At 36.9% G+C, this 13,991-nt stretch overlaps 1 protein-coding gene across 1 annotated transcript in view; it reads left to right on the forward strand.

Annotated features, from left to right (window-relative positions):
• Positions 1-13,991, forward strand: part of SCAMP1 (secretory carrier membrane protein 1) — a gene marked incomplete at its 5' end in the record, with an annotated part of 155,581 nt that overhangs the window by 77,794 nt on the left and 63,796 nt on the right. Inside the window, 3 exons of the mRNA XM_010847641.1 lie at positions 264-372; positions 3,279-3,407; positions 8,156-8,315. Coding sequence (XP_010845943.1) covers positions 264-372; positions 3,279-3,407; positions 8,156-8,315 — 398 coding nt within the window. The remainder of the gene's footprint in view (positions 1-263; positions 373-3,278; positions 3,408-8,155; positions 8,316-13,991) is intronic.

The raw sequence follows: 13,991 nt of genomic DNA on the forward strand, positions 1-13,991 counted from the left end.
ATTATAACTTCTCTTACTGAGAGAATTTTTTCTTGTCCTAATGGGCCCAACATTCCTATTGAGGGTTTTCATAACCAGAAGGCCAAACTGGGCCAAATAGTTCCATAATATTTTCTAAAACTGTAATCTTCAGTGAATTCCTATAATGTGGAGTAGTAGTTGAATTAAGTTTCTAGCATAGTAGAGAAGTAGGAGTATAGTAGAAGCAGAAATATTACTGTATTTTCTACTCCTGACAGCATGTTCCCTTATTTTCTGTTTAGGAACATGCCTTGGCCCAAGCTGAACTTCTTAAGCGCCAGGAAGAACTAGAAAGAAAAGCAGCGGAGTTAGACCGTCGAGAACGAGAAATGCAGAACCTCAGTCAACATGGTAGTGTCCAGAGATGTTTGAAATAAAAATGACTTAACCTCTTTAATAGACCTGCACCAGCTCTAGGTCATTTGGTTTGTAGATAAAATTCTACCCTGTTATTCTACCAAGGAGCTCAGACATGGCAGATTTCCTACTTGATACTCTGTAGTTCTCTGATCTTGGCTGATTTGCAATGTTTTAATAGATTAGAACAGTGTTAGACTCTTCACAAGTGAATGAAAATATGGTTTTACTTTATTGTAAATCAGGAGCCTTTCATTCTGCACTTGGACCTTCAGCTGGGTCTACTGAAGCTTTGTGAGTACTTAGGAGTATACCCTATGTTTGGACTGCATTTAGCTGGTAACTTCTGGTTTATTCAGACCAATTTCAAGTTAATCTGCCTCTGTCCTCACAAGTATATCCATATATGTCAAACCAAGTTTAAAAAATAACACCTATGGTAACTCTCGGAAGCTTGGGTATTTTGATGGTGCCAAATAAGTAACTTCCCTGGTGGTTCAGTGGTAAAGAATCCGTGTGCCAATGCAGGAGATGTGGATTTGATCCCTGGCTGAGGAAGATCCTCTGGAGAAGGAAAAAACAACCCACTCCAGTATTCTTGCCTGGAGAATCCCATGGACAGAGGAGCCTGGTGGGCTACAGTCCATCAGGTCTCAAATGAGTTGGACACAACTTAGCAGACACAGCAACAGCAAAGAAATAAGTAAGAGGTGAATCGAATCAATTATTTGATGTGAAATCCATTTAGGCTGTGACTGCCAAAGATCAGTGAGTTCAAAGGAGTAGCTTAGGGAGAACTAGAAAGTCTCTGGATACAAAGGGATGAGAGAGCTAGACAAATTACTGTGAGTATGTCTGGATAGTTATGGCATGACAATGTTAGAGTGATAATATACTACCTGTTTTTTCTTTATCTTAGAATATATAAGTCTAGGGCCTCATGTCATATATCTTTGCCTTTTCATACTAAAAAAGCTATGACAATTAAAAAGCAGAGACATTACTTTGCCAACAAAGGTCCATCTAGTCAAAGCTATGGTTATTCCAGTAGTCATGCATGGATGTGAGAGTTGGACCATAAAGAAGGCTGAGCACCGAAGAATTGATGCTTTTAAACTGTGGTGTTGGAGGAGACTCTTGAGAATCCCTTGGACTGCAAGGAGATCCAACCAGTTAATCCTAAAGGAAATCAACCCTGAATATTCCTTGGAAGGACTGATGCTAAAGCTCCGATACACCTGATGTGAAGAGCTGTCTCTTTAGAAAAGACCCTGATGCTGGGAAAGATGGAAGGCAGGAGGAGGAGGGGATGACAGAGGACTAGATGGTTGGCAGAGGACAGAGGATGGATGGCATCATCGACTCAATGGACATGAGTTTGAGCAAGCTCTGGGTGATGGTGGACAGGGAAGCCTGGCATGCCACAGCCCATGGAGTTGGAGAGTTGGACATGACTGAGTGACTGAATAGCGACAAGGGCCTCATAAGGACACATTTATCCTGGGCCGTTTCTCACTTGCAACATCAGAGACAGCATCTGTGAAAGGAGGAACTAAAAGTTTAATTGAGAGCAGTGTTTCTAAAATTAATGTAACAAAAATCTGTCCTGTTCCCTTAACTTTGACTAATACAAATTGCTTCTATGAGAGATGTTTTAGTAAATGAAATAGTAATGAAGTGTGAGAAATTAAGGGACTTGCTGTATGTTATACATTTAAGTACTTTTCATCTGTTAACTCATTTCATCCTCAGTACAATTATAGGAAGGGTGGTAAGTTGTTCTCACTTTACAAATGTAGAAACAGAGTCTTCAGGAGGTTGAGTAAGTTGTTCAGGGTCTCCTAGACAATAGATGTGTAGGTGTTTCTAGTTTCAGAGCCTCTGTTCTTTACTACTCTTCTCAGCTTCTCAAGTAGTATGAGACTTGTATGAGAGATGTGTGAACTATATAAAGTTTGAAAGGAGTGATAAAACAGTGGAGGCATGTTGGGAAGAATCAGAAATAGAGGATGCTTTTTTTCCACTATGAAAATTTTCCTGATCTATGAAAAAGTATGTAAAATCTAATTTATGAGTGTGGGATATGATATGTAAAATGAGAAAATGGCCTTTAGGTGCTGTTTTTACTTTTTGTTTTCAATGTTTTGACTTAATTTTAGTTTTTTATCTCCCCACTCTCGCCGCCACTTCCCAAGCCCTATTTTTGGTCTAATTTCTTTTTATAGACACATTTTTTCTCCTTACAATTGGAATTTTTTTCTCTAGGTTTTTGAAGGTGCTGTAATTCCTTAACTTCTTTCTCATGATTGTTTCATGTAGTTTTCACATATTTTTATGCTTTTCTTACATCTCTTCTTTTGACAACTTTTTCCAGACTTGGGAGATTTCCAGATTTGATTCTTTGGTATTAGTTAGCTTGTGTTTCTTCATGGAGTTAACAGAAGAAAACTCAAAAGTTTAGAAGCAGGTTTTGCCTCTCTATGTGGGTTAGGAATTATATTTAAAGATTGTAGATACAGAGGAGGAAATGGTAGAGACTTAAAATCTGCATGGGTTTCATGTGAGAGCCAGAGTCTTGGGACTTTGAAATAAATCTCTTTTTAGGGAAGAGTCACAGCATATGTCCCTATGCCCTTTTTTTCTTTTCTTGTTTCAACTTACATAAGTGGTATGGTATGACACTGGAAAATTATTTTACCATCTAATTGATATTCTGGGAAAATTTTTAAAAATAGAAAGCTTGGTTTTCAGAGTTGTAGGAATGTAGATATTACAGTGTTATATTTTTAAACTCCTATTAAAAGAATAGATAATGTTCTTTATTATGAAACAAATTACATGCAAAAAGAATTGCAATATTTGTACTTATATAAATAACTTCCTTTTTTTTAAATTTGCAGGCAGAAAAAACAATTGGCCACCTCTTCCTGACAACTTTCCTGTGGGCCCTTGTTTTTATCAGGATTTTTCTGTAGATATCCCTGTAGAATTCCAAAAAACAGTAAAGATTATGTACTACTTATGGATGTGTGAGTATAGAATAAATTATATATTTGTTTGAAAGTGTTTATATTTTATTGTCAAAAATCTACTTTTAAAAAACTCATATATTAAGGTAGCATCATTAATTGGTCCTTTCCTGTAGATATTTTAAATTTGAGTGACACATATATATAGTTACTTCAGAATTGTGCAGTATGTGGTGGTCTAAGTTCTTATTTGAGGAAGGTCTATGTACTGAGAACTGGCATTCTTTTGAGGAAGGGACTTCCCTATCATATGGTGGAATTTTGCAATGATCCTTTTTCTCTGAAAAATCTTATCTAGGTAATAATCCTTTGAAATAATTATTCATAGTATTTTATGCAAATGAAAGCTGTAAAGCATTATGACTATCTTATAAAAGGGCATAAACTGTTGAAATATTATAAATTATTTCTCTTCGAGCTTTGAGCACTATTTACTGTTCACTTTCAGATGGAGAGGAACACTTTTATTATTGAAAGTGCTGAATTAATACCGGATATTTCATTAAATAGAACAGTAGGACATACATTTTAGGCTGTGATGTTCACAATACTTCGGATATAATTACAGCACATGGAATATTAAAACTAAATGTCAAGCTGTTACCAGTTTTTGTGTGTACACAGAATTCCCACTTATTGTTTTATTTTTATTCCAAACAGCAGTCTCAGCCCCATTTAACATCGTTGTTTTGGTAGGAGAGGTAGCTGCCATGACTTCTTACTTGCGCAACTGCTGAGTTAATGAATGCATTGTGGAGTACATTCTTGTTGGAGAAAATTTGTGTGTTCTTGTTGTATGGTTAAGGAGCCTCTCTCCACCAAATATATGAAATTATTTTCCTAAAAATCTTTCAGCAGCATTGCGAGGTTGCTTTGGAATGTGAGAAGCGATTCCTTATGGATAGTACATGTTTAACTCTTGATTTTAGTTTCTTTTGAGATTATGTTGTCAATCTGACTTCTTTGGTTAATCCTGAGTGTCAGTAGTGTTACATATTTTTATTAAAGGTTTTGATTCCATATCTGTCCATACTAACAAGTCATATTTTATTTAATCAATATATCATTAAATATATGCAGATTAAAATAATTGGGCTTCCCTGGTGGCTCAGACGGTAAAGAATCCATTTGCAATGTGGAAGACCTGGGCTTGATCCCTGGGTTGGGAAGATCTCCTGGAGGAGGGCATGGCAACCCACTCCAGTAGTCTTGCCTGGAGAATCCCGATGGACAGAGGAGCCTGGTGGGCTACAGTGCATGGGGTCGCACAGAGTCAGACACGACTGAGTGACTAAGCACAGCACAAAATAATTCTTTTCTTAATTGGCAGAAATTAGCCTAGCATTTTAAGTATAAGTTCTTTGACTTATTAGTGAAAAAATATATTTTAGATAGGGGAGATGGGTGTTGGAAGAAAATTCTATAGGGAATTCGGTAAATATAGATTGAATGGGGAAGATGATGAATTTTAACCGAATAGTTAACTGCTTTACAAGTGCTAATTGTTTCAAAATAGGTCTGTTTTGTCCTAGTTACATATAACTTTCTGAGGTTCTTACGAATAACATAGTTGGCTATAGTTTTTCCCAGCCCTGTTCAGTTGGCAGATCTGTATTCAAAGAGAGCTTAAGATTCCATCCAGTTAAGGTTCTGATTTGAAAAAACATTATCTGCAACAAAGTACGATCTAGTGCTAACTTAGTAATGTCTCTCAATTTCATAAGATATAGGCTGTTTTAGTAAGTTATTTTCAAGAAGTATCATCTTGTTACTGATTTTGGAGTTGACTAATGCTTTCACACTGTAATGGGCTTCCCTGATAGCTTAGTTGGTAAAGAATCTGCCTGCAATGCAGGAGATCCTGGTTCAGTTCCTGGGTTGGGAAGATCCGCTGGAGAAGGGATACGCTACCCACTCCATTATTCTTGGGCTTCCTTTGAGGCTCAGCTGGTAAAGAATCCACCTGCAGTGCAGGAGATGTGAGTTTGATCCTTGGGTTGGGAAGATCCCCTGGAGAAGGGAAAGGCTACCCACTCCAGTATTCTGGCCTGGAGAATATTATCACACTGTAACAATAATTCTAACAAGAGATAACACTTATCCAGGATTTACTTTGTGTGAAGCACAGAGCTAATCACTGTATATATATTACATTATTAAATCTTAACCACACTATGAAGCAGGTACTATATTATCTAGTTTTATAGTTTGAGAAACTAAAGCTTAGAGAATCTGAGCTAACTTGCCCAAGATTACTCAGCAAGTAAAGTTGGAGTTGGATGGCTTGATTCTAGATCCCAGAGTTTAGATTTCCATGTTATGCCACCTACAAGGTACCAAAATAAAGAAGTAATTTACATTTTAAACTCAAATATTATGAAGATATGCTTTCAATGGTACTTTGCTTGAGGCAAGTAATCTCTGTAAAGGAACTGAAGCAATTAGAAATACCAATATGAAATGAATCTCGACCTCTTTTTGACTATATTCTTGAATTTAAAGAAGAAAAAGAAAATTTAAAAACATCAGCTACGTTAAAGACCATTTATTGAAAAAGATAATATACTGTCCTAAAATTGTTTATTTTAGGTATCTATATTGTAATGCAGGACTTAGCAAGAAGAATATTCCAATGATGGTTGCAAATTTAGGTCCACTAATACCAGATTTGAGTGCTTAATAAAGCAAATTGAAATTTTATAAGAAGGAGGAGCATTCAACTTGGGAATCATATAAACAAAATGGCCTAAAATTTTCTTAAGTATTTTATCTGCAATCGGAATCCATCAAGTGGACTGAAGTTGGATTGAAATTAACAACATAGAATCGTGCATTTCACTTTACCTAGACCTTCTGTGTGTTTCTTTGGTCTCTGTGTAAGAGGACTGATTGTTTAGTAAGTAGACCTACATATTTTACTCTTCATTGGGATACAAATGAATGACTTACTGATCATAGTTGCTGGTTACTATGAAAACATATAGAAAAAATTTTAATAGATTACACAAAATTTAATTGATATTTTAATCTATTATGAAAAGAATTTTTGTGAGCTTTAAAATACACATACTGTGGATTCATTTCAATATTTGGCAAAACCAATACAATATTGTAAAGTTAAAAAAAAAATACACATACCGGTATATTCTGTCTTTTTTTCTTAAACAGATTAGGGGATAAACCTTAAAAAGTTACTTCTTTAGAGGCTGAAATTTGACTTAATGTTCTGAACATATATAATGGTTTTAGGCAGTTGGTTTCCATTTAATATTACAGAATAATATCACACAATATCTCAAATTCTGTTTTTAAGCCCTTAACAGAACTACTTTTATTTTGAGGCCAAGGATATTGAGTAAATTTATTATAAGCTAGCTTTCATGACTTAGGAATCCTAATGGGAATAACTAAGAGTCTTTCCTGTGTGGTAGAATGGGATGGAATTTTAAAGCTGGAAGGGCTTGTGCCCTTCTCGAGTTGAAAACCTGAAATGCACTGAGGCTGCTTAGCTCAGTATATGTCACTCGAACCCACGTATTTTCATTCTTCCTCTGGGGCTCGCTCTCCTTCCCTAGCATTTGTGTATTTATCTGGTTGTTAGATAAAGGCAAATTTAGAGGCACCCTGGAATGTGTTTATGTCTTACTTCATTAACTATCAATTTTTTGATTAATAATTTAAAGAAGTTTTAAAGTTTTTTTTAATGTATGTTGAAAATGTATTTTTGAAATTTATACTCACTAGGTTTTCCATTTGTTGTTTTTAATTAAGGTAGTAGTTTGTTAACATTTTTACTGTACTGATAATTTACATTAAACAGTACTTTAACTTTTGAAATGATTTATTTCTTATAACAAATTCAGCCTGTGAATAAATTTTTTAAAAAATCCTTTAAAAAAGTTACTAATTATAGATGTTAGATGTTAGATATTCTTAGATGTTACTCAGATTTTTGGGTTTTGGTCCATCAGGCAAAGCAATTATTAAGATTATAGGAAGAGTTTGCCAAGATCTATTTGTATTAACAAAAAGAAAGATCTGCCAAAGTAGGTAAAGTGCATCATGGTAAACTTTACTTTTTTAAAATAAATGTAATCCCCTACCAAAACACTGTTTTTAATGCCAGGACTTTTAAAAATGGGCAACTTTATGAAAATGAGTTGATAATCCTTATAGATTGACTGTATAGTCATTGGAAGTTTCTACTGTATTAGTTTCAGTCCAGTCATTCTAATTAATTGTATTGCTTAAAAGTGTTACAATGAGGTTGCACAGGGCACTTCTCTAGTATTCTTTTGCGTAATTCATGCTGGGAGGAGCCTGCAGCCCTATGCTATAAAAATTATAGTTCTAAGTGTAGAATCTTTTTCTTCACAAGTCCTGGTTCTTTTCCTGGCAGCCACTACGTTTCTGCTTGGGCTTTGGATCAAGAGACACATCACATGTTTCCTTCTTAGGGAAGAAGCCCTTAAGGTTGTGCTTCTCTGGTTTAGCTGTGTAATTGCCCATTAGGAAAGGGCCAAAAGAATTTTTGCCAAACAGTGCGTGTATTAGAACTCCTTTTCCTGTGAATACTCTGTTTTCAAATCAAACGTGTAAAAAACAGCAATGTTTCGAAAAATACTAAATGGAAATGGGGTAGACTGTATGTGCTTTTAGGAAGTATTTTTTCAATTATAATTTCTGTTAAATGAATACATACATTGAACATAAACATTTCTTTTCTGTTTTGTTTTTTAATTCCACAGTCCATGCTGTAACACTATTTCTAAATATCTTCGGATGCTTGGCTTGGTTTTGTGTTGATCCTCCAAGAGGGGTTGATTTTGGATTGAGTATCCTGTGGTTCTTACTTTTTACTCCTTGTTCATTTGTCTGTTGGTACAGACCACTTTACGGAGCTTTCAGGTAAAATGTGTGTACTTTAAAATGTGCTCTTTAAACCTGTGAAGTAAATAATTTGTAGTGCACCTTAAAGGTAAAAGTGACGTATGTTCATGTTTTAAGCTTTTTATTATTGTACAGTATACCTTCAGAAAAGTCTGTATATAACATCTCTGTGTATTAAGTCCATCTCTAACTTGCTGTATATTCATTCGACCTTGTAACTAACAATATCCTATTCTTTTCTCCCACTTGAGAAAAAAGACCAAACATGAAAATGAATGAGGGGAAAATGAGAACAAACTTAAGTCTTAATATTTGTAAAAGATTCTTTTCCATAAGAATATTTTACTCCTATTTTTGCCTTCAAAAAAAAAGTCAAAAGTGGTGATTAATCCTAATTTTTTAAATGGATCTGGGTAACCTAGCTAAGGTAAATATACATGTAATATTTAAAGTGAGTCACTTCACCTAGCAACTTGGTAATTATTTTCTGTGTAAATTCATTTTTGGTTTTTCAAAAGGCATTGACATTTTAAAACCATTTAGACTGTTGGAGAAGGAAATGGCAACCCACTCCAGTGTTCTTGCCTGGAGAATCCCAGGGACGGGGGAGCCTGGTGGGCTGCCGTCTATGGGGTCACACAGAGTCAGACACGACTAAAGTGACTTAGCAGCAGCAGCAGACTGTAAGATTAAGTATACTATTTTGCATGATATATTTTAATGAATGGTTAGGATAAACATTTCCTAAATGCGTGTTCTGTGGGATATTACTAGGTGTTGTAGAAAAAATGCTCATTAGCTTAAGTTTGGGAAGTTAAGTGGGATAATAAAACTAAATACGTTTCTTCATTTCAGAATTTCTTAGGTTTCTTTAAGAGCTTGGTGTGCTTCGTGGTGTAACCGTGAAACCATTATATATGTCTGTATGTGGAGTATCTTTTATTGTTTTAGAAAATAAACATTGGGAAATGCTGATTTAGATGCTGGCCTTAGATGAGTCCGTGCATTCAGTTGTTGATCAGCTTACTTTTATTTGAGTAAACTGGTTTATGAATGACAGACCTTTTTCAGCTCTCATGCACATGGAGCAACATTACTATGAAATAGGTGTGTATTGTACAGATGATGTATTAGAGAAATTCGAGGGCCACATTCAGTTGTTTAACTTCTTCTTTTCCTTTTCAACAAAAAATATCTTTGATTATCCAGAATGTATATCACCGCCCCCCGCCACCTTTACCCCTCCCAGTCCCCCAAACACTTGCCAAATGGAGTTAGAAATGAAAACATGGAAACTGAAAATGAAAAGGAAGGAAATGGGGAATATTAGGGAATTTGGAGAAAAAAGTGTCATGCAACAGAAAACTAAATTGGTTAGAAATGGAATGAAGGGAAAGAAATATATGGGCTGAAGGAAGGAATCTTTGGATCTAATGGTAAATAACAGGTTGGTTGTCAAGGAATGAGAGAGGCACCCCTATAAGATGTAGGTTGGAGAGGAATAAAAGGGTCCTTGCATGAATAGGAGAAGAGTTCCTGCTGCTCTTTTCCTTGTTATCCTTTTCATGTATTGTTGAATTTGTTTTTTGCCTCTATGTTAATTAGGAATAGTGGCTGGGAATTTTCTTTTTTTTTAGTGCACTTATCTGGCGTTGGTATCAGGGTAATGCTGGCCTCATAAAATGAGTTTGGAAGTGTTCCCTCCTCTTCTGTGTTTTGGAAGAGTTTGAGAATCATTGTTATTAATTCTTCATTAAATGTTTGGTGATTTCACCAGTGAGGCCATGAGGTCCTGGACTTTTGTTTTGGGGAAGTTTTTGATTACTAATTCACTCTCCTTACTAGTAAACGGTCTGTTCAGATTTTCTATTTCCTTATGATTCAGACTTGGCAGGTTGTACGTTTCTAGGAATTTATCCAAGTATAAACTCATGTATTCTTAGTTTCAGTAGTTTCTTTCCCTTTTGCCATGTGTACTAGAAATTTTTTAAAGATTTCATTCTCTTATGAAATTTTTTTTTAAATTTTATTTTATTTTTAAACTTTACATAATTGTATTAGTTTTGCCAAATATCAAAATGAATCCGCCACAGGTATACATGTGTTCCCCATCCTGAATGTCTGTATGTGCACACTTCAGTATCTAGAATGTTCTGTGAACCTGTTTTGTATTGTTCATATTTTTCTCTTTGTTTTTAATCATATGGTGCAGCTGTTGGTATACTTAACATGACTTGACTGAATCTGGTTGTGGTGAATAAAGAATTGTGGAGGCTTCTGATGTTGGCCAGTTGTTTCAAAAGAAGTTCACCTTTGCCCTGCTTGTCAGCTAGAGGATAAGTTAGGGGCTGAGCTGAGCTGTAGTCTATTAAGCCTGACATTAAAGAGGTTTGCAAAAATATAAAGTAATGCTACTCTTTTTGCTTCTCCCACTCCTCCAGTTTTCATGAAAGTGTTATTTTATTGTAAGAAATTTATCTAAAAATTAGTTAAATGCTTTAACTATTTCTCAATTTTAGTTTCTCATTTGGTAAAGCAAGAGCTACAACCTACATTATCAAAAGTTCCTTGTGATGCTCAATAATAAAGAAGTGCTGAGGCCAAAAATTTGAGAATTACCGTTCTAATTCTTTTCCCATTGGGGAACGCTGCGGAAAGCCTATTCTGCTTTCAGAGGGTCTTCTGACTTGTTAGCGTCTGTGTTTGGTGCATGCCTTGAGAGAAAAGTTGGCTGCATGTTTGGGCCAGTATTGTGCCTCTCACTTCTCATTACTCAACATGTGAATCTGCTCAAAGCTTCTGTTGGTTTGTCTTTTCCCTCACAGCTGCGTTCTGTGCAGGCAGAGTCTGAATTTTCAGCCTATTGTCTTGTATTCAGCAAAAATGAATTGAAGCTGTAGAATGCCAGCTTACATCTCTGTAGTTGTCTTCCACTCCAGAACCATGGACTCTATTCCTGGATGCTTCAGCAGCTCTTCAGTGGATTTTAGCAGATTTTTTTTCCATTTTATCCTACTATTCTAGTTGCTCTTGGTGGAGATACACACACTAGCCTTTTCTCTCATATTTGGAACCATAAAACTAAAATTAGTTTGTTTGGTTCTTAGGATTTCCGCCTCTGTTTACATTGCTAATCTGTTCTTGCATACTGTCTAGTTTATCCATTAGAACCCATAGCATATTACATTCCTGATGGTAATTCCAACATCCTAATCTTATCTGACTGTGATTCTGATGCTTGCTCTATATTTTCAAGCTATGTATTTTTTTGCATTTTTGTTATGTCTTGTGATTTTTACTTGATTGCTGCACATAACGTAAAAGGAACTGCTGTAAATAGGCCTTTAGTAACGTGATGGTAAGGTATGGGGGAGGGGAAGCATTCTGTGGGCCTATGAGTAGGTCTCAGTCTCTTATTGAATAGTTAGCCAGTGCCTCTGGACTGTGAACTGCACCAGTGCTTCTCAGTCCTTCCCTCTCCTCAGGTGGGACAGGGTGTCATAGAGTGGGCTGGAATTGGGTATTTTCGGTTTCCCCGTATAGGATCTCTAAAAATTTTCCCTGTAGCTCAAATGGTAAAGAATCTATCTGCAATGCAGGAGACCCAGGTTCAATCTCTGGGTTGGGAAGATCCTCTGGAGAAGGGAATGGCCACCCACTCCCGTATTCTTGCCTGGAGAATCTCATGGACAGAAGAGCCCGATGGGCTACAGTTGGTGGGGTCACAACGAGTCAAACACTACTGAGCCGCTAACACTACTACTACATTATATAGGTCAGGCTGTAATAAAACTTACTTCCAGAGTGAGTTGGGCTCTGGTTTCTCCTGAGGGCATACCTTTTTAAGAACAGAGTGCTGTAGGCAGGGCTCCCCAACCTCTGGGATCTAATGCCTGATGATCTGAGGTGGAGCTGATGTAATAATAGAGATAAAATGCACAATAAATGTAATGCATTTGAATCCCAAAACTATTCCCCCCACCTCCCCGCCATGCAATCCCTGGAAAGCTTGTCTTCCACGAAACTGGTCCCTGGTGCCAAAAAGTCTGGGGACCGCTGCTCTAGAGTGTTCCCAAAGGATTCCTTTCCGCCACCTCCTTCCAGAAGCACGAAGGGATTTTTCTCTAAAGAAATCACTCAGAGCCAGGGTGAGCTGTTGTTGGTAAAACTCACAAATGTGTGGATTTCCCGAATGACTAGGTCTCCTTGGAGTTTTAACTCCGAGTTGTCCACTCCGGGCCAACAGCATTTTGACAGTTACAGTTCAGGTATTCCTACCCTGCAATGGTTGCTGCAGAGGTTTCTGCTCCAATAACTTGATTCTCTGTATCCATCTGTCTGTCTTTCCAGTTTGGGGTTGCAGTTTGCCTTCTGGCTTCTCTTCTCTTTCAGATTTAAGAAGAGTTGTTGATTTTTCAGTTTTTCCAGCTTTTTACTTGTAGTTAGGATGATATACTACTTCTAAGCTTCTTCCAGGTATACTTTTTAAAAGCAAGCTACCTCTGGGAAGTAGACAGTATTTTTTTGGTTCTATTCCTTTATAACATAATATCTGTGGCGATTTCATACCTTTTACGTTAGAATATTTTGCTAATTGAAATTAGAGATTAAATATGATTGAAATAGAAAATCATTTTAGCATCCTGAAAAATGTTATATTAGCATATGAGCCAGGAAGTCAATTTAATTTTTTCTATAGAAAGATACTTGATATTTGATTTTAACTATAAAAACATATTCAAAGCCCTAGTCCATTTTCATGTTGTTTAAATAGTCTTCCAAGTGAGTTTCAGTTCAGTTCAGTTCAGTTCAGTTGTTCAGTCGAATCCGACTCTTTGCGACCCCATGAATTGCAGCACGCCAGGCCTCCCTGTCCATCACCAACTCCCGGAGTTCACTCAGACTCACGTCCACCGAGTCAGTGATGCCATCCAGCCATCGCATCCTCTGTCGTCCCCTTCTCCTCCTACACCCAATCCCTCCCAGCATCAGGGTCTTTTCCAATGAGTCAACTCTTTGCATGAGGTGGCCAGAGTACTGGAGTTTCAGCTATAGCATCATTCCTTCCAAAGAAATCCCAGGGCTGATCTCCTTCCGAATGGACTGGTTGGATCTCCTTGCAGTCCAAGGGACTCTCAAGAGTCTTCTCCAACACCACAGTTCAAAAGCATCAATTCTTTGGCACTCAGCTTTCTTCACAGTCCAACTCTCACATCCATACATGACTACTGGAAAAACCATAGCCTTGACTAGACGGACCTTTGTTGGCAAAGTAATGTCTCTGCTTTTGAATATGCTATCTAGGTTGGTCATAACCTTTCTTCCAAGGAATAAGCGTCTTTTAATTTCATGGCTGCAGTCACCATCTGCAGTGACTTTGGAGCCCCAAAAAATAAAGTCTGACACTGTTTCCACTGTTTTCCCATCTATTTCCCATGAAGTGATGGGACCAGATGCCATGATCTTTGTTTCTGAATATTGAGTTTTAAGCCAACTTTTTCACTCTCCTCTTTCACCTTCATCAAGAGGCTCTTTAGTTCCTCTTCACTTTCTGCCATGAGGGTGGTGTCATCTGCATATCTGAGGTTATTGATATTTCTCCTGGCAATCTTGACTCCAGCTTGTGCTTCTTCCAGGCCAGCGTTTCTCATGATGTACTCTGCATATAAGTTAAAGAAGCAGGGTGACAATATA

This window comes from Bison bison, unplaced genomic scaffold, assembly GCF_000754665.1.
Source record: "Bison bison bison isolate TAMUID 2011002044 unplaced genomic scaffold, Bison_UMD1.0 scf7180017864252, whole genome shotgun sequence".
In the NCBI taxonomy this organism is placed as follows: domain Eukaryota; kingdom Metazoa; phylum Chordata; class Mammalia; order Artiodactyla; family Bovidae; genus Bison; species Bison bison.